At 47.2% G+C, this 24,808-nt stretch overlaps 1 protein-coding gene across 1 annotated transcript in view; it reads right to left on the minus strand.

The window, feature by feature from the left end:
• MYLK (myosin light chain kinase) overlaps positions 1-24,808 on the minus strand; it is a gene marked incomplete at its 5' end in the record, with an annotated part of 169,062 nt that overhangs the window by 87,138 nt on the left and 57,116 nt on the right. Inside the window, 6 exons of the mRNA XM_080918785.1 lie at positions 685-934; positions 1,546-1,743; positions 3,446-3,583; positions 15,009-15,161; positions 17,108-17,242; positions 24,457-24,672. Coding sequence (XP_080774911.1) covers positions 685-934; positions 1,546-1,743; positions 3,446-3,583; positions 15,009-15,161; positions 17,108-17,242; positions 24,457-24,672 — 1,090 coding nt within the window. The remainder of the gene's footprint in view (positions 1-684; positions 935-1,545; positions 1,744-3,445; positions 3,584-15,008; positions 15,162-17,107; positions 17,243-24,456; positions 24,673-24,808) is intronic.

Here is a 24,808-nt window from a genome sequence, read left to right on the forward strand (position 1 = left end):
CAACCCCATCCTACCCCCATGGCATTTAATAATAATATATAAAATTCATTGGTATGCTTTTTACCAAAGGGTGAACTTTTGATTCTCTACTTCTTGAATAAAGGTTTTACTTGGAAGCTCATTTCTAACAAAAAAAAAAAAAAAAAAAAAAAAAAAAAAACATAAAGAATGATGGTGTGTGATTTCCAAAAATGGGTAGGAAAGGGCACTGAAGGTTCAAACTATCTCTAAGATGCTTCTAGTTCCTAGCAGCTGTGGCCTGGAAGTATGTGCCCCTGAGGTCCATGTATTGAAATTTAATGTCTCTTGTGAGGTATCAAGAAGGTGGAAACTTAACCCAACCATGATATTTAGAAGTGGGTCCTTGGGGAAAACCTAACACCAGATAATCTATCAGTTGCAAACCCTTGATCAATTATTAGCAGCTGTAAAAATGAGACAAAGGTCACATGCGTGTTCTCTATCTCTGGCCATATGATGCCCTTGTTCCACCGTGGGGCTTTGCCAGCAGGAAGGCCATCAGCAAATAATTGTGCCAGCCTCAGAGCTACAGAGATATAAACTCAATGAACCTGCATCAGCTGCTGCTTCCCACTGGTTTCCCACTCCCAGCATAAGAGTCAGGGGGTCTGGGGGTGGGGAGGGGGAGGGGATGAGAACAGCAGGCAGGACATGCAGACTCACTTCAGCAGGATCTCATACTGGCCGGCATGCCAGGGCTGCACGTTCTTCAGAACCAGGGTGAACACGTCCTCATTCTGGAGCAGCTCAAAGTGGTCAATGTCCTTGGAGAGGGCTTTGCCATCTCGGAGCCAGTGCACAGTGGGAAAGGGGTCTCCAGCTATGGCGCAGGAGATGAGAACACTCTGGCCCAGGGAGGCTGTCACCGAACGAGGCTTGCTGATGAACCAGGGCTGGGTGCCGTCGTGAGGCTCTGGAAGTAGGCATGGGGAAGAATAGAGATGAAGGCCCTTTCGGCGTGGACGTTGGGATCCACTCCATTCTTCATGATGGCAACTGTCGGAAGACAGCGCTGCCACAGAAAAAGCAGTCTGGAAGGTACTGGGACTGAGGATGTGCACACAGTCCTCTGCCCTGCAGATCTGCTGTGGTGATGCTATCGGAGGCTCGTACGAATATGCATATGTATAAGCCCTGACAATACCGGGTCCTAGGCTGGGTGCTCGTGACCTGCACAGGAGGTGACTGATGAACTGTTACTCACTGCATGTACTTTCCTCTCGAAAAGGAGGTTTCTGCAGGAGAAAGGACTCAGAAACTGTAGTTCATACCATCAATACCACATTAAGTCCATTACGGATCCCCCTCAGCACTCCATTTAGCTCAGCAGTAGCCCAGAGAGGGCAGGACTTTGGAGATGGCGGGGAGGGGGGAAAGGAAGCCCCATTCTGCAATAGCTTGCAATGGAGACAGTGATCTGACTCTGAGGCTGCAATGGGACTGGAAGTCTGTTGTGTTCCCCTCGTCTCTGAATGGCTTTGGCAGAAGTTGTACCCCGACCCCCTCAAAGCAGCCCAGCTTCACCTTGCACAGTGAGTATGGCCCGGGTGCGGACCTCGCCAGCACTATTCCAGGCCTCACAGGTATATGTGCCTGTGTCCTCCGGGAACACTTCCTGGATACACAGGCTGTGCCAGCCACCTTTCTGCTCGAAGTGGAAGTCCTCTGACTCCTGGATCTCATTCCCATCGTGAAACCAGATGACTTCTGGAGCCGGGTTCCCTGAACACAAGAGTAGCAACAGGAGATTGTCAGAGAGGGACGTCCCTATCCAGGAAGCCACTGTGCACTTCCTATGCTAATACTTGGCTAACAAAAGTCTCTGCATCTGTTTTCTCACAGGCCCTGCCTTACAGGGTTGTTAGGAGGAATAGTTGAGTCAATCTAATCTTTGCTGGCTGCCCTCAGAATAGCATATAGCATAAAGAGAAGCCTAACACTGAAGGCGTTCTCTGTCCTGCCCTGCCTCACATAGAGACTCCACCTGCAGGAAACGGTGAGACCACGGCAGCTCCCTTGCAGGCTGTCACTGGAAAGAGCTCTGTAAGCACACAAATGTGGTCCCAGGACCTCAGCTTGCAGAGGATTTCTAAACTTGGTTCTCAGTGTGTAGCAGTGCCAGGCTATGCTCCTGGAATGTGTCAGGAGTACAGATCAATGACCACGTGAGGGCTTCTTTAGATCTGAAAGCCGACCACGAGGCTCTGCTTCCAGAGGGATGAGGCCCCTGGGGAGACATACGAGTGAGCAGATGGCCATTTGTCTGCATGGGTCAGACTCCACATGCCTGGAGGCCATGTTCAGAGAGCCTCTTATCTCTTCAGTTGGACGCCTTTGTCGGGGGGAACGGGAACGTCGTGGAAAGGCCTTTTATCTACTGAAGGACAAATCCTCAGTCCTCTCATAATTCAAATGTATTATGTTTACAGGACTAACGGGAAAAGGGAGTCAGAGAGGGGTAACCCCAGTTTTCAGAGGCACTGCTAGCAACCAAGAACCACAGACACACCCAAAGGTGCTCACGTCTGCCCTGTAATGAGTGTGGAACTCCGACTTTGTGAGCGTCTCCTGCTTCCGCCAGCAAGGGCCAAGAGAGCTTGGTCTAGGTGCAAGCCATATTTTTTAATTTTTTGTCTGTTTTAGTAGGATCTCTGATCATCTCCTTTCTACCTTAAGGTTTCACTAAGCAACTCAGCTTCTGGGACTCAAGAGGTCCTCACAAAACAAAAATCAATCTGCCCCATTTAAAACATTCCAGAAAATCTTTATGGTCTTTTAAGTATAGGCTTATATTGTCTGGAAATTGGATAATTTGACTTCCTCATTTTCTACCTGCAACCTTTCTCTTTCTCTTGTCTCATTGCTCTGGCTAGGATTTTCAATCACTATGGAGTTTACGAGGGGAAAGATGGGACACCGCTGTTCTGTTCCTCATATGACTCAAAACTGGAAGAGACACTATTTGGGAAGTGGAAGGGGGCTGGTGGGAGGCCAGAAAAGGCAATGACTAAATATGGTTGACATACATAATGCTTTTGAATAAAATGTAATTGTGAAACCCCTTTCATTTCCACAGTGAATATGTACTAATTAAAAAAAAAAGAGCTGAAACTCCTTAAAGTCTAAAAATACAATAAAATAAACAAATAAAAACCAAACCCAACAAAACAAAAACAAAACCCAAAACTAACAAACAAAAATCCCAAATATTCAGCTGGAACTGGCCACGATAATCTTATTTCCTTGGACCGTATATATAACCCTGAATCTACAAAATGCTACCCAGACTTCGAAGAGAGAAGCCTAGAGACTTGTATCCCCTTGCTGATGGATCCATGGTGGCTTTCTGGGTATCCAGGAGCAATCCCCATTGCCACATGATGACCTTCTTATACACCCCAAGGAGAGGGCTATCTGGACAGACCTGACACCTGCACTGTCATAGTGACCTGGCTTCCATCCATGACTTTGAGGTCGGAGAGGCCCTGCAGGAAGATGGGGGCGATGGGCTTGCTGGGAGCAGGGGGCAGATGGCGCTCCCTCTCTCCTTCACCTTTCTTTTCTGTGTGTAGAGACAAAAACAGGAGGGAAACATTCAGGCAGGGCACAAACTCACGAGATGCCACAGCTGTGCTGAAGCTCAAGTCTGATCCATGTTGAGAGGCTCTTGGAGATCACTGGGAACAATCTATGTCCCATGTCACTGCTACACATGACACTGTTCAGGTCTGACAGCAGCAACTAAACAGTGCAGTTTCCCCAGAGTCCTGTGCAAATAAATTGTGGTTCCTCAGAAGGACCTCAGCGAGAAAGCTCACACTGGGCATCTTCATAAAGACTTTTTCCTCTTCAATTCTTTTTACTCTTTTGAATTAAGTGATACACTCATGTGGTATAAAATCCAAAAGATCCTGAAGGGTTTGGGTAAAGTCTCCCTCCCAACCTGGCTCCCTGGAGCAAAGAATGCTCAGTTTATTCTAAATCTTGCCAGACATGATATATGCACACAACACTTATAGTAAACAGTTGAATAATTATCTTCTCCTTTTTTCTCCTCCCTGCTCCTTCTTGCCCCCTTCTTTTTGGAGCTGGTATCAAATCCAGGATCTCACACATAAATAATTCGCTACTACCAACCTATGTAGCCTACTTGCTCCTCTTTCTCCTCCTTTCTTTTGAAAAAATAACTCTCTCTCTCTCTCTCTCTCTCTCTCTCTCTCTCTCACACACACACACACACATACTCGCACACACGCACAGACCCCAAACTAGAGAGCCAGAAAGCATATCAGTGGGCGCCTGCAGCAGGGAGTGGGAGACAGATTTAAAAAGAGCACTAAGGAATGCTTAAGCAAAACAGAAATGTTCACTTTTTAGGTCAGGGTAAATGTTTCACAGATAGTAGCATGTCTGCCAAAACCCATTTAAGTTAAACTCCTAAACTACACGCAGCTTACTGTACCTTCATAATGCTGCAGTAAAGTCTGGGAAAGAGACAAAGGTAGTGTGCTAGCCAATAAAGAATGGAGATCAGGACAGCTCCCTGGGTGCTGGCCTGGTCCACCTCCTCCAAGGACACAGTTTTTCACAGAAGGGCTTTTCTGTATTCTTGCCATCCTCCCCCAAGCTGGCCCCAACAAGTCTCCAGGAGGTACGGCATTGTCTGCTTCCCGTGCAGGACAAGCTCCAGGCTGCGAGTGTCTAGCCTCTCCTGTAGCTTTTTGCTGTTGTTTTCTTCTGGTACTATAGGGAGTACGATGAGCAGGGCAGGTTTGAACAAAAACTCAGGGTGAACAAGTTGTTGCTTTTTGTTTGTTTGTAGTACTGGGTATCAAATCAGGGTCTGAGACAAGCAAATGTTCTACATGACCTTTGGGAGCCATGATGAAATTTCACTCTCAATATGGAGGAGCTAGAAAAGGGTTCTCCAAGGGGTGATTAGGTCACACCACCCCTATGGTGGGATTAAAGTCTTTCTCTAGAGACTGGTAAAGTTCTTTGGGTACTGGATTAATTCTCCCAAGAGTGAGCTGAGTTTCATAGACCTGGATTAGTTTATGTGAGTGTGGGGTGTTCTAAGGTGAGCTTGAACCTGTACTGGTGGCCCCAACAGGACAGAGCATGAAGCTTTTGTGAAGACGACTGCAGAGATCTGTGCCATGTTTTCTGACCTCTAGAGCTAGGAACTAAGATAAACCTCTTTACAAAGTATCTGTCTTTGGGTAGTTTGTTGCAACAGAAACCAGACTGATACAATGGAATATCTCCAATTTAAAATCAAAGTTCCAAGGGAGGACTCTAGAACTTTGGGTCTCCACCACCATAGGGAAACAAATTCCCAACTCCCTTTCAAACTCCAGGACCCTGGAGAGTTTCCAGGCTGTCTTCTCTACCAGGTTAAGGCTCAATTCACAACATGTTAATTTTTACTTGTGGCCATAGAAAGCAAAGCTCTCACAGGCCAGCCTCTGGGACCATGCAAGGATGAGGCTCAGAGGGTTGAATAAAGGTCAGAATAAAGCTTTGTCAGAGCAGGCTCACAAGAGCAACTAAAACAAATCTGCTCTGTCCCACCTCTGGCCACCAGGTAGTGTTTTTGGTCCCTGCCCCCATTTCGGGAATTTTCTTGCGATGGTGTGCAGCTGCTGGGAGTATTGGCAGGAGGCTGTGAGAATGGATGTAGGGAGCCTGGACTGGAAACACACAGATCTACCTCGTGTAGCCTGGGCCGCTGTGGTCAGGAAAGCTGGCTGTCTCTGGAGGTTTGAGGAATTTCCTGTCTTGTACAGATTGAGAGGGAGGACAAAATGTTTTCCCTTTTGCAGAGGACTTGTTGTTCCTGCATCTCTACCTCACAGACCAAGCTGTGGAGCTCCATACAGATGGATTAGAACTCCTGGGTACCGCAGGAGCATTCAAATTCCAATTTGCTCGCCTTTCTGCCAGTGTCTGTGTTTACCGGGCTGGGTTATTCTCTCTCAGTTCTTCCTATTGCCTGCTCTCTCACCCGAGCTCTGGGAAAGCCAGAGTCCTCTGGATCCTGGCTGCTGGAGTCTAGAGATCTGTCTATATTACCCAACCTGCCCTAGGAACTAAGAGGGATGGGGGCAAAGGGTGAGGGCTGCACCCTCCAAGATGGCAGCTTGCTGGATCTAAGGTCTGAGTGTTTGTGCCCTGGATTTGGACAAGAGATGTTGTCTTAGGTTTCTATTGCTGTGGTAAGACACCATGGGCCAAAACCAACTTAGGAAAGAAACTTTGTGGTTTTTTTTTTTTTTTTCTGTTTATAACTCGCAGGTTGCACTCCATTACTGTGGAAAGTCAGGCAGAAACTCAAAGCAGGAACTGAAACAGAGGCCGGGGAGAAACGCTGCTTACTAGTTTGTTCTTATGGCTGTTTTAGCCTGTGCTTTCTTATTCCATCCAAGACCACTTGACTAGGGGTAGCACCACCCATAGTGGGCTGGGTTCTCTAGACAACAATTGTCTACAGGTTAATTTTTATGGAGGCATTTTCTCAGTTGAGGTTACCTCCTCTCTGGATGACTCTAAGTTGTGGCAACTTGATAAAAACAAAACAACAACAAGCTGGCCAGCACAAGCAGAAACCTGAGACTTGTAGCCAGATCTGGATCACAAATCGGTCTCTGCCTTTATCTGAAGCCTCACTCCGTCATCTGTCTCTAGGGTTGTCTCAGGGCTTCAGGGAGTTTTGAAGACAGAACGTAAAAGCAGTATGTGCACCCACACTGCTGCTCAACTCAGTACTTTCCTATAAACCTACTATAAGCACCAAAGAATCATAAGCTAAAAATGCATTTAGTGATCAGCCCTACAGAGCAGCTCAGCAACACAGCTCGCAGGAGGAGACTGGTTGTTTGACCTTGGGGTCACGATGATGACTGAGTTCTCTCTGCTCCTTGCCATTGTGCACATTGCCAGCTCTGGAAACGTTTGAATTCAAAATTTAACATTCGAGGCAGGTTTCTATCAAATGGCTTTCAGAACAATATAAAGTTGAAAATCCCAAGCTGAACCTCCCTAAATCGACACTGTCCACACTCATTATCAATGGCATTTGTAGGTGTCTCCTGAGAACTGGCTGACTCTGGCCTGCCTAGAGTCTCACAGTGAACCTGTCAGCCTCCTAAGAAGCCATGGATCCTAAGCCCTCCCTGAAGATTATGATTTGACTTGTTTGTTTGTTTTTAAGTGGCCCAAAGCAAGTTCTGTGATGTCATGCTTAGAGAGACTATGGGACAGATCTCAAAGTAAATAAATGAATGGAACTTTGCTGCTCTTCTCTAAGAGAGGATTCAGAGGAACAAGCCCAGGCTCTGGATCCAGAGTGGCTACCACACTTTCTTTCCTTTAGTCCTACAGGTATGGAGTAAATCACATGGGACATGATGATCCTGAATTCAGGTCAGTGAACGGCAGTCAATAAGCCCACATTTCTTATAGGGTGAGAAAATGGCCAACCTTCCAATGAACACGGGCTGTATTGGGACTAAGACAACGGGGACTGGGTGGGGGGAAATTGGGTTCCCAGTAAATGGCTTCCTTTAGACACCCTGAGAAAAGGAGCCTCAACAGTTTCCTGGGTCCCCAGTCCCAAACCACTACCTACTGTACTTAGAGTGAGCCCAGGATGTGTTAAGGTGGATCATGCAGCTAGAGAAGGATGGGCAGGATGGAGCACTTGCCCAGGCCTCCTGAGGACAAGGCAGGGCACACCACAGATGCCTCTCCAGAGGGAACCAGCACTCCCCAGTGCTGACAACAGCGAGCTATGACAGGGCCACAGAGGACAGCACATTACAGCTCATTCATAAAGCAGATATTTGACCGCTGAGAAAAAACAGGACAGAGACCAGTCAGGCAAAAGGTAACTGGTATGTTCCCTATTACCAACGACTAAAACACAACATAGATGAGTATTCCATGTGCCGTGATCCCACTGCAGGACTTTTAGATGACTCAAAAAAACTATGTCAAGACAGCAGTGGGGCTGGGGTGCAATATGGTTGGTAGAGTGCATGAATTATTATTCAACACCCAGAACCACATAAAGCTGGGCATAATGGTTGGGTACTCACAAAACCCAGCAGTCTAGAGGCCAGAGGATCAGGAATTCAGATTCCTTTGTCTCAGCTACATAGTGAGTTCAAGGCCAGTCTCAAAAGAGCCTGCAACAGTATTTAACACCAGTCAGTATATAAACAAACACTTTGGTTTCTTGAATTCCACTGGATGTTTTGATTGAGTGGAGTCAATCAACAGCAGCCACAGAGGTAAAGCTGGAAGAGTTCTCAACAAGGCTTAGGGCTAGCAAACTCCCATTCAAGGGAGGAAGGTGGCCTTTCTGACTCCCCAGGGCTGCAATGGCCAAGAGTTTGAGAATACAACAGACTGGATCAGGTTTCTTGCTTGCTCTCTGAGGATCTAAGAACAGGGCAGGTCACCTAAGTACTATCTATTTTGGTTTGTATGTGCTCGGTCCAGGGAGTGGCACTATTGGAAGGTGTGGTCCTGTTGGAGTAGGCATGGCCTTGTTGGAGTAGGTGTGTCACTATGGGTGTGGGCTTTAAGATCTCCATCCTAGCTGCCTGGAAGTCAGTATTCTGCTAGCAGCTTTCAGATGAAGATGTAGAGCTCTCAGGTCCTGCACCCTGGCTGCCTGGATGCTGCCATGTTCCTTAATGGTAATGGATGGAACCTCTGAACCTGTAAGCCAACCCCAATTAAATGTTGCCCTTCCTTATAAGAGTTGCCTTAGTCATGGTGTCTGTTCACAGCAGTAAAACCCTAACTAAGACACTACCCAAATACCGAGCCCATGCCCAGGAATGCCTGTTAGCCCAGAGGTCCTTTACTCTGGGAATGCCTTGCTTTGAGGTCACAGTAGAAGGCCAGCCTCAGGGGTGAGAGATCTCCAGCCTTCCTCATCTGGAAGTTGGGCACTGGCCTCCCACTGTACACAGACTTTAAGGGAGTGATTACTGGGACCAGGGGGTGGATGCCCTGTATCCAGCTCCAGCGGGGCTAGACTAAATATACCCCGGCTTTTCCCACAGCTGGGCTTCCTGCTCCTGCTGAGAGCGAGCCCCGAGAGGAAAGGCCGCCATTCTGGAGTCTAGAAGTGCCAGCCTCACAGCTCACTAGCCTAAGACTAATGGTCCACAGTGAATTTATCTGTTGCTCTGGTTTCTGGTTCCTGAGTCCCACACTGAATCAAGTGACACTGCTCTTCCTCTGAGAGAAGGGACAGGCTCAGCTCCTCCTTGAGAGGACAGGAAATATGAGCAAGGAGGAACCGCTGCATGCGAAAAGGATGCTGTATGGATGAGAGTTGTATGAAATTCACTGCAGCAAGCCCCCCCATCCTGTCTACACAACTGTACTTTTCCTTCAGAGAACCCCCTTGAAAACCCCAACCAACGGTGACTTCAGTTTAAGAACAAATGCAACGTTCTGAAAAACATGGGAGAAAATTCAGTGGCCACAGGTCGAAGCAGCTCGTTGTGTTGTATGCCCACCCGGTCCAGTACAATGAACGGTACCAGCAAAGCCGTAGGCTCCTCCTGGACCAGGTGTAAAGAGCCTTCCACAGCCTTTGTCCATGAGGCTGCTCCTGGCTGCAGTGTCTCTTGCTAAACTCTAACAAATTTCCTTCTTTCCCCCCTACCACAACTTTCTACAAGTTTAGTAGGAAAAAATAACTCAATTCTGCATTTCTCAAAACCATCACCACCCCTACTCCCGCCACTGGACAACTTATTCTGGCCAGCCTGCTGCTCTCCAATGCCCCAAGTTTATGGATGCAAATATGTGTCCAGTGAACATGCCAGGCTTCATCTTGAATCTGCTAAAGGATCTCTTTAGTCCTTGAACACAAACTATTTTCCTTGGCTGCCACAATGCAAAATGCCATTCCAATAGCAAGTTGGATTCTCTCTCAACCCCACTATTCTATGGAAATTCAATAAATCACCATCTGAGGGGTATCTATAGCCAACCTTCCTCCTTCTTTTACTTGGTGCTCAGAATGCAGTGTGGTTGCTGCATCAGGGACCAGTGCCTCCTCTCCCACATTCCAGGGCTTGGTTTCTTGGCCTTGTAGGAAGGCAGCCCAACCCCTTCCCAATCTCTGGGGAGGTATCTGAATTCCCCTTCAACAAAAGTCTGTCTCTTAACCTGACAGAGTCTTCTTGGAAAGTCGGCTTGAGGACTGCTTTGATGGCGTTTTTGGCCTTTCTTCCTCCTGCTGACTTCTCAGAATTGAAGAAGCAAATGGGAAGAGACATGTGTAAGGAACAGAGCAAAAGGGACAAGACACATGACATCTCCAAAACGATCTGGCCAGTAATGACGGGCTGCTGGATGAGAGTCAGGGACCACTACAACCCCAGCCTCCTTAAGGTCTTGGAAGTTGTAATTAGATTCTAAACAGGCAGGCACAACAGCCAACCCTGCAGAGTTCTTTGCCAGCGAGGCCTGGAAACTACACTGATGTTTTGTCCTGTCCTAACTGGGGCACATTTTGCCACTGGGAACACAAGGCTTTCATTCTGGATGGTATTTCTCGTCAAGGTCTGTGAGCCAAGAAATGGGGGCCTATGGTCTACCAAGGGCTGTAAAACTGGACAGTTACGAGCCTCTGTAATTGTCCAATTAGTAAAGCGAAGATCTGGTCCTGAGCTCTGTACCAGAAGCACTCATCCTGGCCTGCACGCTTCCTTGCAGTGTGAAGGCCCCGGACTGTAGAGAAGAAAAAGCCAGGGATACACTGACTCCGCTCAACTCACTGCTTAGCTTAAGTTTCAAAGCTGTGAGCAGATGCTCGGTAGGACCAAGGTTCTCAGGATAGCTTTAAAAAGCAGGCTACAGACAATGCTGCTTCTTCTCCTTCAGGGAGTCTCTCTTTAGCCAGTATAAGGGTTAGAAAGGCAGCCAGCATGCTTGGCAGAGACAGAGGGCAGGGCCCATGACTTATGCCAGCATACAGATGATATAAGGTCCAAGTTACATGTACATAGTTGGGATTAGCAGAGGAGGAGGCTGGGGGAGGCCACATGCCTAGGTGTTCAGAGTCAAGAACTTGGTTGCCTTTGAAGGGCCTGTTTTCTTCACTAGGGACTCTTCTTCAAACAAACCCTCTAGCAAATGTCCTCATAAAATATTATATTTCACATCAGTTTTTTTTTCTCTTTACCTAACCCACATTTTATGTCCTTAGGTACCCCTTACAAACTCAGCATGCCTTTAGTTAAACAAACAAACCATTAGTGGAAAAACTATGTCAAAATAGATACAATTAGCAGATTAGTAATTCATCTTGTTGCTTAAGAATTTAGCCTTGACGCAGACACTGTGTGTGTGATTTGAAAATATCCTGGCCAAAGGAAGGCCCCTGCCCAGGACTCAGACTTGATAATACAGGGAATTATTAACTGTTTCTAGGTCACTGCAGGAACTTGGATTCATCCATTTTGGATGGGGAGGGAAGACTATGTTGCCTGGTTAATAATGGGAAAGCATGCACATTTGATGAGGGGCTGTTGAGAGCTAATTTGCAGGTCTCTTAAACACAGGCTAGAGCACCGAGACCTTCGATGACTGGGGAAGCTTCCGCACATGGGGAAGGCTTGCCAACCTTACTGCTCTCTCAGTCACTGCACACCCGCTCACAGGGGCTCCCAGGACAAGGCCCTGTGCTGAATACAATATCAGGAGGACAACAGGTCTCCCTACAGGAAGACTGTAGATGCCTAAACAAGCAATCAGAACAATATTCCTTAACCCTTGAGGGCTTGTAGGACACAGCTCCCTCTGGCAATGTTCTGCCAGTCTGTTCACCTGGCTCCAGTCACAGTGGGCATCTTGAGTAGGCTGTTGTTCCCACCCCAGGGCCTTAGCACTTGCTGTGCTGCCTGCTACCTGCCTAGAACATCACACAGCACAGGGAGGTAAGGATGGCAGACAAGCACCGAGCGATGGCTTCGGATCTCTCCTCATTTCCTTAAGAGCATGGATCGGCATGTGACGTTAATCAGGGTCCTCCCTGCTGCCTCGTCTCCATCGGAGGGTAAGCAGGGCAAGGGTGGCGTCTTTGTCTGACCTGTGTCTTAGTGTCCCCAGACCAGATGAATGCACGCAATCAGCAAAGATTGTTGGTAAGTCAGTGCAACAAGGACACTGGTTGTTAACAGGGGCTTATTCTGAGGTGAGTAGGGAAGGCCTGTGGGAGAAAGTGACCTCTGTGGGAGCTAGCTAGGCTTTCGGAGTACAACTACAGAGACAAGAAGAGCGGTCCAAGTGCTGGGCCAGTGCTCGGAAAGACTGTGAAACCTCGATCAAAGACTAGAGAGATGAGAAAGAGAACCCATGTCTCCCCTTTCGCATAGGATTTGCTCAACTCTCAGAACGAACTGGGAAGATTGCGCGGTGGCTGCAGAATCAGCTCCTCACAGGAAACAATGGCAAGTGGGCAATGCATTGCCACACTGCGCCATCTTGTGGTCAGAGCCTGAATGTGCAGCACAGGTCTCAATCCATTGCTCCTGTTTCTAACTTGGAGCGGTGTAGCCCAGGCTGGCCTTGAACTTCCAGACGGATAATACTTCAGCAGGTTGTTTCTTTAGCAAAACTGCTTTCTGGAATATTCCTGTTTAAAGTTTGGATGCTCATTATAGCAGCACATATAGAACATGCATGCCATGGTCTGGGGACAAGGCACAGTCTGTCTATTTAACCCTCATGTGCCAGTGCTCCCATGTCACACACAGGAAGGGTGCTGCCTGGAGAATTGACGCCCTGGTGGCAGGACTAGGAAGTGGTGAATGGAATTCAGGCCAGGCAGCTGATGACAGAACCAGGCCTGGGTAGCTTTAGGACAGGACAGAGCAGCACCTGAGGCAGGAGGGAATAAGTCCCCTACCTACTCTCAGGGGACCTGAAGCCAAAGCAGCTGCTGAGAAAATCACAAAGACCCCAAAGCTGACAATGGTGCAAGATACGGCCTGGAAGCTCTAAAGCACCTTGGGGCAGAAATGGTTTCCTCTGCCAGCCCTGTGCAGGGAAGTCTGCATCGGGCCCGAGTGTGGTTGTGTCTGTCTTGTTTTCCATTTATGGTTCTGAGCCTCAGTCTGGCTTGGACAGGACAGCATATCCCCCACCCAGGAGGGCACTCACTCACTGGGCTGCTGACAGCAGATCCAGGGGTCCCGATGGAGCTACGCTGTAGCTTTTCTCCTTTTGCTTTGAGACGTACTTAGATGGGCAATCATGCAGCCCTCCCCGGCCTCCCCAACACCCCAGAGTTCCCCATCCTTCATTTGAAGACCCCTCTACACACATGCACATGCACATGGGGGGGTACAAGACTGGGTGGAGTTGCTCCGCCCATATCATTTATCCTACTGGCTAGTCTCTGGGAAAAAGGGGAGAGCCATTGCCCGGGGCCTCCAAGACCAGGCTGTGAACTTGTGTGCTTCCCTGGAAGTCTCCTACTACGGTCCCCTGAGGCCCCCAGCAGCCATGCCATGAGAACTGCAGAGATAAGTTGGTTTCATGTGTGTACCAGAAAAGATCTCACGGGCCACTGCTCTGACCCCAGTGTGAAAGGCTTCCTGGAAGGAAGGGGCAGACTGGTTCACACGTGACTCCACGCAGAGGCATTTCTTCAGAGAAATCCAAGTCCCTCCTGGCAGATGGATGCACAGGGCAGACGTGGACCACATTCTTTGTTAGAGAAGATCCCTGAGCCCTCAGGAAAGACTGACAGCTCTCTTCCCCTTGTGGCTAGTCTCCAACTTCAGGCCATGGGAGGAGTACTCTGAGAAAGGCCAGTTATGAGATGACCTAGGCCTCAGTCCCAGGACCCGCGCTCAGAAGCCAGCTTTACCTACTACCCTGTGCTGTCCAAGTTCCCCTGGGGCCGAGGCCGTGAGACGCTTCTGTATAAAACAGCTGAGGAGAGGAGAGTAGGCAGAAGGCATTTTGTCCCTTTCCTGTCACCCCATCTCATGCAGCCTCTTCTGTGAGGCCTGAATATTGTGGGGACAGAAGAAATAAGGCGTGGTTCTCTGCTTGGCTGATAAGGGAGGCAGGCGCACTGTACCCAGTCTAAGCACCCAGAAGACACCGGCACCCTCAGGAGCTGGGCACACAAGCAGAGAAAAGGTGAGACCAGGCTTACCTGTGGGCCTGGACACCTTCCCTTCCTAGAAACAGCCACCATAAATACCCACAGCCCAGCAGGGTGAGCCTCAAACCTACAGTTCCAGGAGATTCCTGGGGACTAAGTGCTGGGTGACCAATGGATGACTGTGATAAACAGATGGCTCGGCAACAGGCTGGTAATGAATGAAAACAAGCACAGGTGGGGGAAGGGCAGCGTTGGGCAGGTGAGGAAAACCCTGTGACTCTTCATCTCAGTACCTGCTTTATCACCAGCACCTGAGGGCACAGAGCCATTGTGAGGCCTCTGCATGTGAATACCCTCATGAAGGCTAGAAGTGACCATGTGGGGTCAGAGGATCGGGACAGATTCCCATTACTGGGGATCGCCAGAGACCATCTCTTCCATCTGCCTGCCTTCAAGGTCAGGTCAGGGTCTTCCCCTTTCTCCTCTTCCTAACTCCCTTTTTTCCTTCCTCTCATTTGGGACAGGTTCTTGCTTTCCATATATCTCAGGTCAGCCTGGAAGTCAGGATTGTCCTGCCTCATGCTCCCTAGTGCTGGGATGTCAGGTGTGCTACTTTGTGCCTATGCTCAGGACTTTCTATGTAACCTGTCCTTTGTCCCTAGACGTTCCAGCAGGCCCTCTGCTTCTGTAGCTGGCTAACAGAAATCACAATTACACTTAGAGTTCGGCTCCTTGGATTTGGGCCAGCAATCCTACGGTCTATAAAAACACTCTTTCTTCAATGCAGATAGACGTCTGTAGGGGAAACGCATCTAGCAACTTGCTTGAAAGATCCTACCTTGGACGGTGACCGTGGCGCTGCAGGACACCTGTCCCAAGGCATTCTCAGCCAGGCAGGTGTAGGTGCCACAGTCCTCAGGCAGGGCATCCTGGATGTGGAGCTCGGCCACGCCAGCCTCACACATGGAGTGAGCAAACTGGATGGGCTTCCCTGCAGAGGGAAGCACAGAAGGGCTCAGGTCAGGAGAACCTGGTGGAAGGGCACCAGCTCTGACCCCAGCCGGGCTACTGACGCTTGGGCTGGCCCAAATCCATGGAGGACAAGAGTAGGCCTGGAAAGACTGGAAGAATCTGGCATTCAGGACGGCAAGGGCGGACAGCTGCCATTTTGGGATGATCTCTATTCCACACACCTGGGAAGGACACTGCAGGGTCTTTTGGTCCACAGCCCAGGCTCAGGCAGAGTAGACCTCACCCAGACTGAACGTGTGGCTCTCAGCTCCTTTGAGGTGTCTCCAGAAATAAGGATTCCATTTCCCATTGTAGATATTGGTCAGAAAGCAAAGCAGCGGCCCCACCCCTAATGTCACAATTATGTCCATTTTCTCTGTGCAAGAAACTGTGCTTTGGCATTCAAGGAAAGGATAAACACAGAGAGTGAAAAACAAATGAACCTTCTACTAGAAACCCTCTACATATGCAGTCCTATATAGCAACAGGTTGTAAGCAGTTAGCATCAGTGCTGTGCTATAATACCGCATGCTCTAAAATGTTACCATTCTTATAACGGAACCTTTATTTATAGAGAAATAGTCTGCCTCCTTACTGAAGAGTCTGGTCAGCTAGCAGGAATGTGTTCATCTGCCATATAGGAAGCAACTGTCAGTTCCTTCTCTTGCCAGGCCCCCAGTTCTAGTTTGCACCTCATAAAATTAAGGGTGGGAGGCAGGAGAGGCAGGCAGTTTGGTGAGAAACAGCCCTCCCCACAAAGCAATGTTTTCTTCTGCACATAACAACACTTCATGTCTCCAGGACAGTTTTGCAGAGACTGCCAAGGGGGGGGGGTTGGTGGTGGAGAGGGACAGGAAAAGAACCTTCCCAATCCATAGCACTCCATAAAAGTGTGACCGGGAAGGGAGGAGAGAGGGAGGAAAGGCGGGGACCAGAATCTTACCATTGGAAGGACTGAATACCCTTAGCTTTTGTTTTTGTAACAATGACACTCCTAAAACCTGAGATCACCAGCATGCTACATGACTGTCGTCAGCCTGTCTCCTCTGTCCCAACATGTGTGGCGAGCATTATGAAAGCTTATCTTTCTGGTTGCACAACCCTTACTCCTTCTAGCTGCTGAAGAAAGAAGCAGCTGCCTGGCTCGGAACCCAGAGTTAAGAAACTCCCAGCCAAGAGGCTTGTTTGGACTACTTAGCAGTCTTGGGAGGTGAATTTAAGCACTATTGCCCTCTAGTGGGAAAAGTGTGCATAGCCAAGATGTACCCCATACGTCATCCACAGCTTTATATATATATATATGTGTGTGTGTGTGTGTGTGTGTGTGTGTGTGTGTATGTATGTATATATGTATATATATGTAACAGTAATTATTACATAATAAGTGTTAAATTATAGCATTTAATTGGCTACATTTTAATATTTAAAACACAACATATAATTATTACATACTTTTTAATAAAACATTGTATCTTAGATACAATATGTATTAATCAATATAATATATATTAATTCTTTTGGAGTTTCATACAATGTACTTTGGTCATGATCTCCCCAACTGCCCCCCCTCTCCAAAATAAGGGTCAAATTCTTTGGCCACATTCTGATGTGGTTTACTGGGTTATCCATCTGCACATTTACTTATTGACTCAACAAATGCTTATTGATGACCCCTTAGGAGTCTAATCACGAGACAGAACTGAGCTGCATGTGTACCTCGGAGGCGTCTCACTGCCGGCTTTATGTATACGGATGGAGTCAGTCATTAGCGGTCACCTTGCAGGCTGGCAGCGTTATTCCCAAAGAGCAGCTGCACAGTCAGTTAGTCCCACACCTTCCCTTCTCTGCACTTCTCAGGCACATACGGGTCAGAGTGAGAAGAGAAAACTCACGGGCGCCAAAGGGCCTGGAGCAGGGCGAACTCACCATTGAGCAGCCAAGTGACCTGTGGTGCTGGGGTCCCCCGTACAGAGCATCGTAGCACAAAATCCTGGCCCTCAATGACAGCACTGTCCTTCAGAACACTGGAGAATGAGGGGGCTGTCTGCTTCAAGTTGGGGCCTGTGAAGAAACAACAGAGGGGTCCTCTCAGACCCCAGCTCACCCACCTGATGGCCAACCTTGCAAGGCAGACATCCTGTTGTCCTGGGCCCTGGGCTTCCTCAGCAGCTCGCTGTGTTTGACCTCTGCTATCCTGATCATCCTGGGAGTGCCTTCTCCCCTCCTTCTGGCTGTGACTCTGTATTCTAGCTGTCCTCTTTATACACGCCGTCACTAACTACATGGTCTTGTTGTCTGCTTCAAATCAGCATCTTATTTGTAGAAACTACAGGTCTGTGGTGCGAGTATTTCCATTTGAAATTATTTTAATTATTTTTTCCCAATTCCAGGAATGAATTAAATGGTAGAGGGTCATATGTGTTTTCCAAATGTGGCTTAAGCCCTGTTCTAGGTAAATGGTTCACAGTGACTGAGGGCAGGCAGTGCTGTACACACACACACACACACACACACACACACACACACACACACACACAGAGAGAGAGAGAGAGAGAGAGAGAGAGAGAGAGAGAGAGAGAGAGAGAGAGAGATATGAATTTTCTACTCTAAGAGACCTGCCAGATGAACTTTCAAAGTCCAAACCTTCCACACTGGATCTTTAAACACTTTAAACTTTGAGGACCTTAATTAAGAGCATCAGGGATGGGGCTGGAAAAATGGCTAAGAGCACTGACTGATCTTCTAGAGGTCCTGAGTTTAATTCCTAGCAACAACATGGTGGCTCACAACCATCTGTAATGGGATCCAATGGCCTCTTCTGGTGTGTCTGAAGAGCGTGACAGTATACTTGCATACATTATATAAATAAATCAATTAACTAAAGAAGAAAGCAACAGGGACAGACTCTGGCTTCTAAGCCAGCCCAGTCGACAGGACAACTGGGTTTGGTGATTAGAAGACATAACTGGTACTCCTGGAGAGAGGTGGAGGCATGCTGTACCGCACTGCAGGGCCCACACTCTCTCCTCCAGACCCCCGGAGGGTAGGTGAGCACACACAAGATGGAGCAGTGGTGTTTCTGATCAGGCCTGGCACTGAGGAAAGAACTGCTGGCCCAAGGGCTGTAGGAAGGCACCATCTACACCTTCTCTGAGATACCATCAGTTTTCTTCACTAGAGAGATGCTACTCAGAGTCACTGGCAAGATCCTAGCCGACTTGCGTTAGAATCGTGGCATCTTTTATAAGGCACATGGCAAGTTATGTACATGACATAACTGTACTGTAACTAAGTATGCTCATCTGAAAAATGACTATGCCTATAATTATTTCTCAAGGCAGTTGGGACCCTTCAATAAAATAAGGCAAGCAAAGCAGGGACAGATTTGACATAAGCCTATTCAATAGAACAGAGATTCTTAACCTTCCTAATGCGACCCTTTAATACAATTCCTCATGTTGTGGTGACCCCCAACTATAAAGGTTACTTTTTGTTGCTACTTCATAATTACCACCGCTGTGAATTCTAATGTAAATACTTTTGCACACAGAGGTTTGCCAAAGGAGTCACAACCCACAGGTTGAGAAGTGCTGCTATAGAGCATTCCCTGTGAACGTTTGGTGAGTATAGAAAGCACTTGGAAGCTGAGCACAGAGGCTGTGCTTGGAGCAAGTCCAGTTTGGTGTGAGAGTAGAGAGCTAAGAGAGGAGCGCAATAGTAACCAACAGGAAGAGGCTTCTCTGCGTGGGGTAGGAGGGAAGACGAGAGGCAGAGCTGTCACTCCTGGGTAAGATGTCCTCGGAGGATGGAAGAGATGCATGAGTCAAGGAAGACAGCCTTTATGCAGTTAGAGGAAGGGGATGGTAAATAACGCACGGCACAGACTGTGTCTTGCTAAAGTATTTGCCAAGGATGGAAGGAGCTTGGAAGTATGGACTGGGTGCAAGGCGGGGACACCTTAAGAGGAAAGGGGGATGCAGTGTACTTCTAGAAGGGCAGAGAAAAACAAGAACAAAAACCCAAACCAAACCTCTGCAATCTACTCCATAAAAGCAGAGAGACGGTCATCACAAAGATTCTAGATGAAGCTTTCCAACACACGAGATATGAACCAACGCTTGAGGAAAACAAAGCTCACGTCCTAAGCTCAACTGGATCTTGGTAAGGACAGATGACTCTGTGGTCTCTCCTTCTGTGGTGGTTTGGGAAAAAAAAGTCCCCATAAGCTTACAGGGAGTAGCACTTTTAGGAGGTATGGCCTTGCTGGAGTAGGTGTGGTTTTGTTGGAGAAAGTGTGTTTCAGTCTTCATTTCCTGCTTCCTACCAATCCATATGTAGAACTCTTGGTTCCTTCTCCAGCATGTCTGCCTGCATGCTGCCATGCTTCCCACCATGACAGTAATAGACTAAACCTTTGAACTGTAAGCCAGCCCTGATTAAATGCTATCTTATAGTCACAGTGTCTTTTTAAAGCAATAATAACCTAAGGCACCTTCCTTTCATTATAGCTCTCTGCAGCTTTTGAAAACCAAAGACCACAAAAATGAGTTGCTTGGAAAGGGTTGAGGGACCAGCACTCCTGCCCACAGCCCCAAGACTATCACCACCATTGTCAGGGCTGTCCTCCTTGACCTGACTCAGCTTGGTCTATGTGAACCACCCTATCTCTAAGGTATTTGTGAAAAAGCAATTGTTTAACATCACTACCACTGGGGCAGCAATATCAGGCAGAACTAAGAGTCGAAACAATAAAACGTAAAGGGAAAAGCTGGGGCAATGTCTATGGTTATGAAACTCCAGCATATGTCATCAGAGTCCTAGAGGGCCCCATGCAGGCAGAGAGCTACGTGTATGTGCAAGGAAGACCCAAGAAGGCCCTACTTTCACCTCTGGCTGGCCTGGAGGCTCTGTGCCAGCAGGAAAGGAAGGCTAAACCGGGTTGTAAACTGTCAGCAGTAATATTGAAGATTTGCTCAAACACATGCAGAACGCCTCATCCAAAGCTGGAAGACACACTGGTTATTCATAGCCAACTCTTAACCCAGTCGCCAAGATGACTACATGGAGACTTCATTGGACACGTGATAAGTAATCTGGCGCACTACTGATGTTTCCCAAGAGCCCATGCATTGGGTCCCCAAACTGATAGGAGATGGTAGACCCTTTGTAGGGGAGCTAGTGGAAGAAAGTTAGGTCAGTGGTAGGGTGTGCTTTTAGGGCATAATGGAACTCTAGCCCTTCATCTGTTGCTTTACTTGCCAACTGCTCAGAGCTGGGGAGCCTCATCCGTCACACCCTCCCTGGTAGACCTGCCTCACCACAGGACCAAAAGCAGTGAATCCATCTGACCGTGGACTGAAACCTCAAACCGTGAACCAAAATAAATCTTTCCCCCTTTCAGTCAGCTATTTGATCATAGTGACAGAAAGATAACACATCCAGACTCTATAGGATAAAAGGAAATAATTAAAGTCATACATTCGATAAAAGACTTATATCCCAAATATATAAAGAAGTCTTTAAAACGCCACAACAAAAAAAATGAGCCAATTAAAAAATTGGACAATAATTTTTCACTAGATAACTCTACAAAGAAAATATGCCAATGTCCAAAAAACACTTGAAATTATATCTATGTTGGTTATCAGGGGAATGCAAGTCAAAGTTCCAGAGAAATAACCAAAAGATGAGTAAAATAGAGAAGGAATCTGTTGGTGAGTATGTGGGGAATCAGAGCACTTGGACACTGCTGGTGGAATAGAATGGTGGTACCACTGTGGAAAACTGTCTGCAGTTCCTCAAAGGGAAATACAGCACTAACACATGGCTTGACAACCACAGGCACTGCAAAGCACATGCCCACAATGCTCACAGTGAGCCCCACCCCTAGAGAAAGCAGTCAATGGTTTTGAAGGGAAAGAGAATCAATTTTCTTCAGGAATGAGAGCCCTGATAAATTTTCCACTTTTAAATAGACAGCACTAAACATATGCATTTACAGGTAATATTAATTGGACTAAGTCTGTGTGTGAGTGAGTGTGTGTGTGTGTGTGTGTGTGTGTGTGTGTGTGAGAGAGAGAGAGAGAGAGAGAGAGAGAATGTGTGTGAGTGTGAATGTCTGTGTGTGCATGTGCATGTGTGTGTGTCTGTAAGATTGTATGTGAATATGTGTGTGCATGTGTGTGTGTGTGGGTAAGAGTGTGTATGAATATGTGTGTGAGTGTGAATGTGTGTGCATGTGTGTGTCTGTTAGAGTGTATGTGAATATGAGTGTGTATGTGAGTGTGAATATCTGTGTATGCATGTGTGTGTGTCTGTAAGAGTGTACGTCAATATGTATGTGTATGTGAGTGTGAATGTCTGTGTGTGCATGCGTGTGTGTGTGTGTGTGTGTGTCTGTAAGAGTGTATGTGAATATGTGTGTGTATGTGAGTGTGAATGTCTGTATGTAGTATGTTAATGTATGTGCCAGTGTGTATGTGTGTGTGTGTGTGTGTGAATGCACGTGTGAGCGTATGTGTGAGTGTGTGCATATGTACGTGTGTGGTGTTATATGTGTAAAGCAATAATAATTAGAATATGTCACGAATTAAAGAAGTAGTGATGGCTACACGTGGGAGGAACTGGAGCAGGAGAGAGAGGGGTGTAAATGTACAAATGCAGTGTATTCATGTATGAATTTTAAAAAATTAAAGTAAAAAGTGCCCAGAAAGAAGAAACACACCAAACATTCACCCACTGATGACTGGATAAACACGACAGGCTAATCCAGAGAGCGGGATGCTGTTCAGCTATGAAGGTGAATGGCAGGAGGTATACAAGGAACATTCTTCTAAGAGATAGAAGCCATTCACAAGAGACCACACGATATGGGAGACCACGAATACAAAATGTTCAGAACAGGCAAATTCATAAAGATAGGAAGTAAATGACGGTTGTTGGAGCTAGGGCATGGGAACGGTGATGTCTGACAAAGGGTAAGATTTTGGAGTGATGGCCTAAAGTCAGATGGTGGTGATGGCCATGTGATTCTGTGAGTGTGTTAAAATCAGTGAATCACACACTCTAAAGGGTGACTGTTATGCTATATGAATTATGTCTCAAGTAGCCTACCACACAATCCAACAAAAATAGCAGCAAAAGGATGGGAATTTGTGAGACACAAGTTACCTCAAGATGTGAATAAGAAAAAAAAAAGAAAGAAAAATTGTTTTTCTCTAAGATTTAGACAAACTCACAGCAGACGAAGAAAAACACAGGGGAATCACGGCTCTCCAGACAGCTCATCTGCCTTTGACAGACCTGAAGACACACATCTGTCCCTAACAAGACTTGAAACCCGGAGCAGCTGATTAAGCAGAGGCTGCTGGGCCTGCCAGCCCTGTCCACAGGTGCTCCATCTCCAAAAGTGATGGATCACACTCTTTGTGAAGAAATTCACCAACACAGTAAAATCCCAGTAAAGAGGCAAGTGAGCTGGAGAGACAGTTCTGTAGTTAGGAGAACTTGCTACTCTTCCAGAGGTCCCAGGTTGAGTCCCCGGTACTAATGATGAATGGCTCACAACTGCACGTAACTCCAGTTCCAGAGGAGTTACACCCTCTTGGAGATTTTCAGATAGACACAGAAGTGGAAAGAGGAACGGAGTGAATCCCTGTGCAACCACCACTCACTTCTGTTTATATACACTAATATATTTTATTGGTATTCTTGTACATGCTGTCCAAATATGAAGTATTTTTAGGGCAAATTTTTTAAAAAATCACATAAGTTTCACTCAAAAATAAGTTAAAAGAAAACCATGAGCGCATCATCATGACCTTAAACAACACCATGTGTCTCATATTTAACAACATCTACATTTTTCTGATGTCTCACAAAAGAAAATTAAAAATTGTTTCAGGGGCTGGAGAAATGGCTCAGCGGTTAAGAGCACTGACTGCTCTTCCAGAGGTCCTGCAATCTCCAGCAACCACATGGTGGCTCACAACCATCTATAATAAGATCTGGTGCCCTCTTCTGGCCTGCAGGCATACATGCAGGCAAAACGCTGTATACATAATAAATAAGTAAGTAAATAAATCTTAAAAAAAGTTGTTCCAGTCGGACTCTTACAAAGTCCACAAAAGACCAACAGCTTGTGTCGGTCCTGTAGAGCTCCTGACTTTGTGTATTCTACTTGATGATTCCACTACTGTGGTCTTGTTTAACAGGTTTATGTGAACCTAGGGCCTACGATAGTGCATTATGTATTTAAAGGGAAAATTTTTAGAAATTAAATTTTAGTATACATGCCTGCCATAGCAACAGTGCGGAGGTGAGAGGACAACTTGTGGGGGTTGCTTCCTCCTCCCACAGTGTGTATCCTGGGGATTGAACTCGGGTCATCAGACTTGACAATAAGCTCCTTTGTCCACTGAGTCCTCACATCAGGCCAGGGGGAAAAGTTTACAGAAAAAACAAACAGAAGCATAGACTGACTGACCGACTTCCTCTCTCTTCTTTTGTTCTGATGCCAGAGATCAAGCTCAGGAACTCCTGCAAGCTAGACAAGCCCTCTACCTCTGAGCTGTGTGTTCAGCCCGACCTATCATAGCTTCTCTATAGCAGCGGAAAAGCGATAGCATCAGAAATAGTCAACAAGATGAGAAGAGGCCGAAAGCATTCATCTCCACCCCCACAGTATTATATGGCTACTAAAAAGTTTTCAAAAAATATTAAATCATATAGAAAGATGTTTATGCTACAGGAGGGAATCGGGACAGACACAGCATTCAAACAAGCACAGCACTGGTTCTGTTTAAAAGACATTAAAAATATTTATTTTGGAGCCAGAAGATTATATATGGTTTAAATCCTAAGCAACGAACATGCATTGCTTCTATAAACAGACACCGAATAAGCATAAAAGGCACGGTACCCCACCTTCTCGTATGTCTTTGAGCCTGTATGTTTAGTGAACGCTCATTTTCTGTGGCTACGGCTGAGTCATGGCACTACTTGGACAGCTGAGGACCCTAAAAAATGTAGCTGTCAACTGTCCTGGGAGTGGACGGGGAAATGTCTGTTTTGATGTGATTCTGCAACAACTACCTGATGAAGAATGAGGGTGTGGGAGTAGTGACTTTTCCCTTGGCCTGTGGGTGAGGATGACAACTGCAGACTAGGGTGTGGAGGCTGGACCTGAACTGCCTGAGAGATAGGAAACCCATGAAAGCCAGCACACCCAGTGAGATGTACTCATGGTCCACCAGGAGGGCCCAGCTGCAGGACACCTGGCCAAGGGCCCACCAGGAGGGCCCAGCTGCAGGACACCTGGCCAAGGGTGTTGGATGCTGTACAGCTGTATCTCCCACTGTCGCTTGTCCTGGCTCTCAGCAGGCACAGGTAATGGGCTGCACCATCTTCATAAATCTCAACGATGCCTTCTCGTCTTCTCACGGGGATGCCTTCCAGGAACCAGCCCACTACAGGCTTTGGTATCCCTGAAACTACGAGGCCCTGTGTGGAGCATGTGCCCTCAGGGAGCTCTGTGTGCTTATAAGGTGGGCTGGGGAGAGACTGACCAGGATGGAAGAACTCAGTGGGACTGATTCGCTACTTCTGAGCCTGCCTCTGCTTGGATCC

Source organism: Micromys minutus (genome assembly GCF_963924665.1).
Source record: "Micromys minutus genome assembly, chromosome: 7".
In the NCBI taxonomy this organism is placed as follows: domain Eukaryota; kingdom Metazoa; phylum Chordata; class Mammalia; order Rodentia; family Muridae; genus Micromys; species Micromys minutus.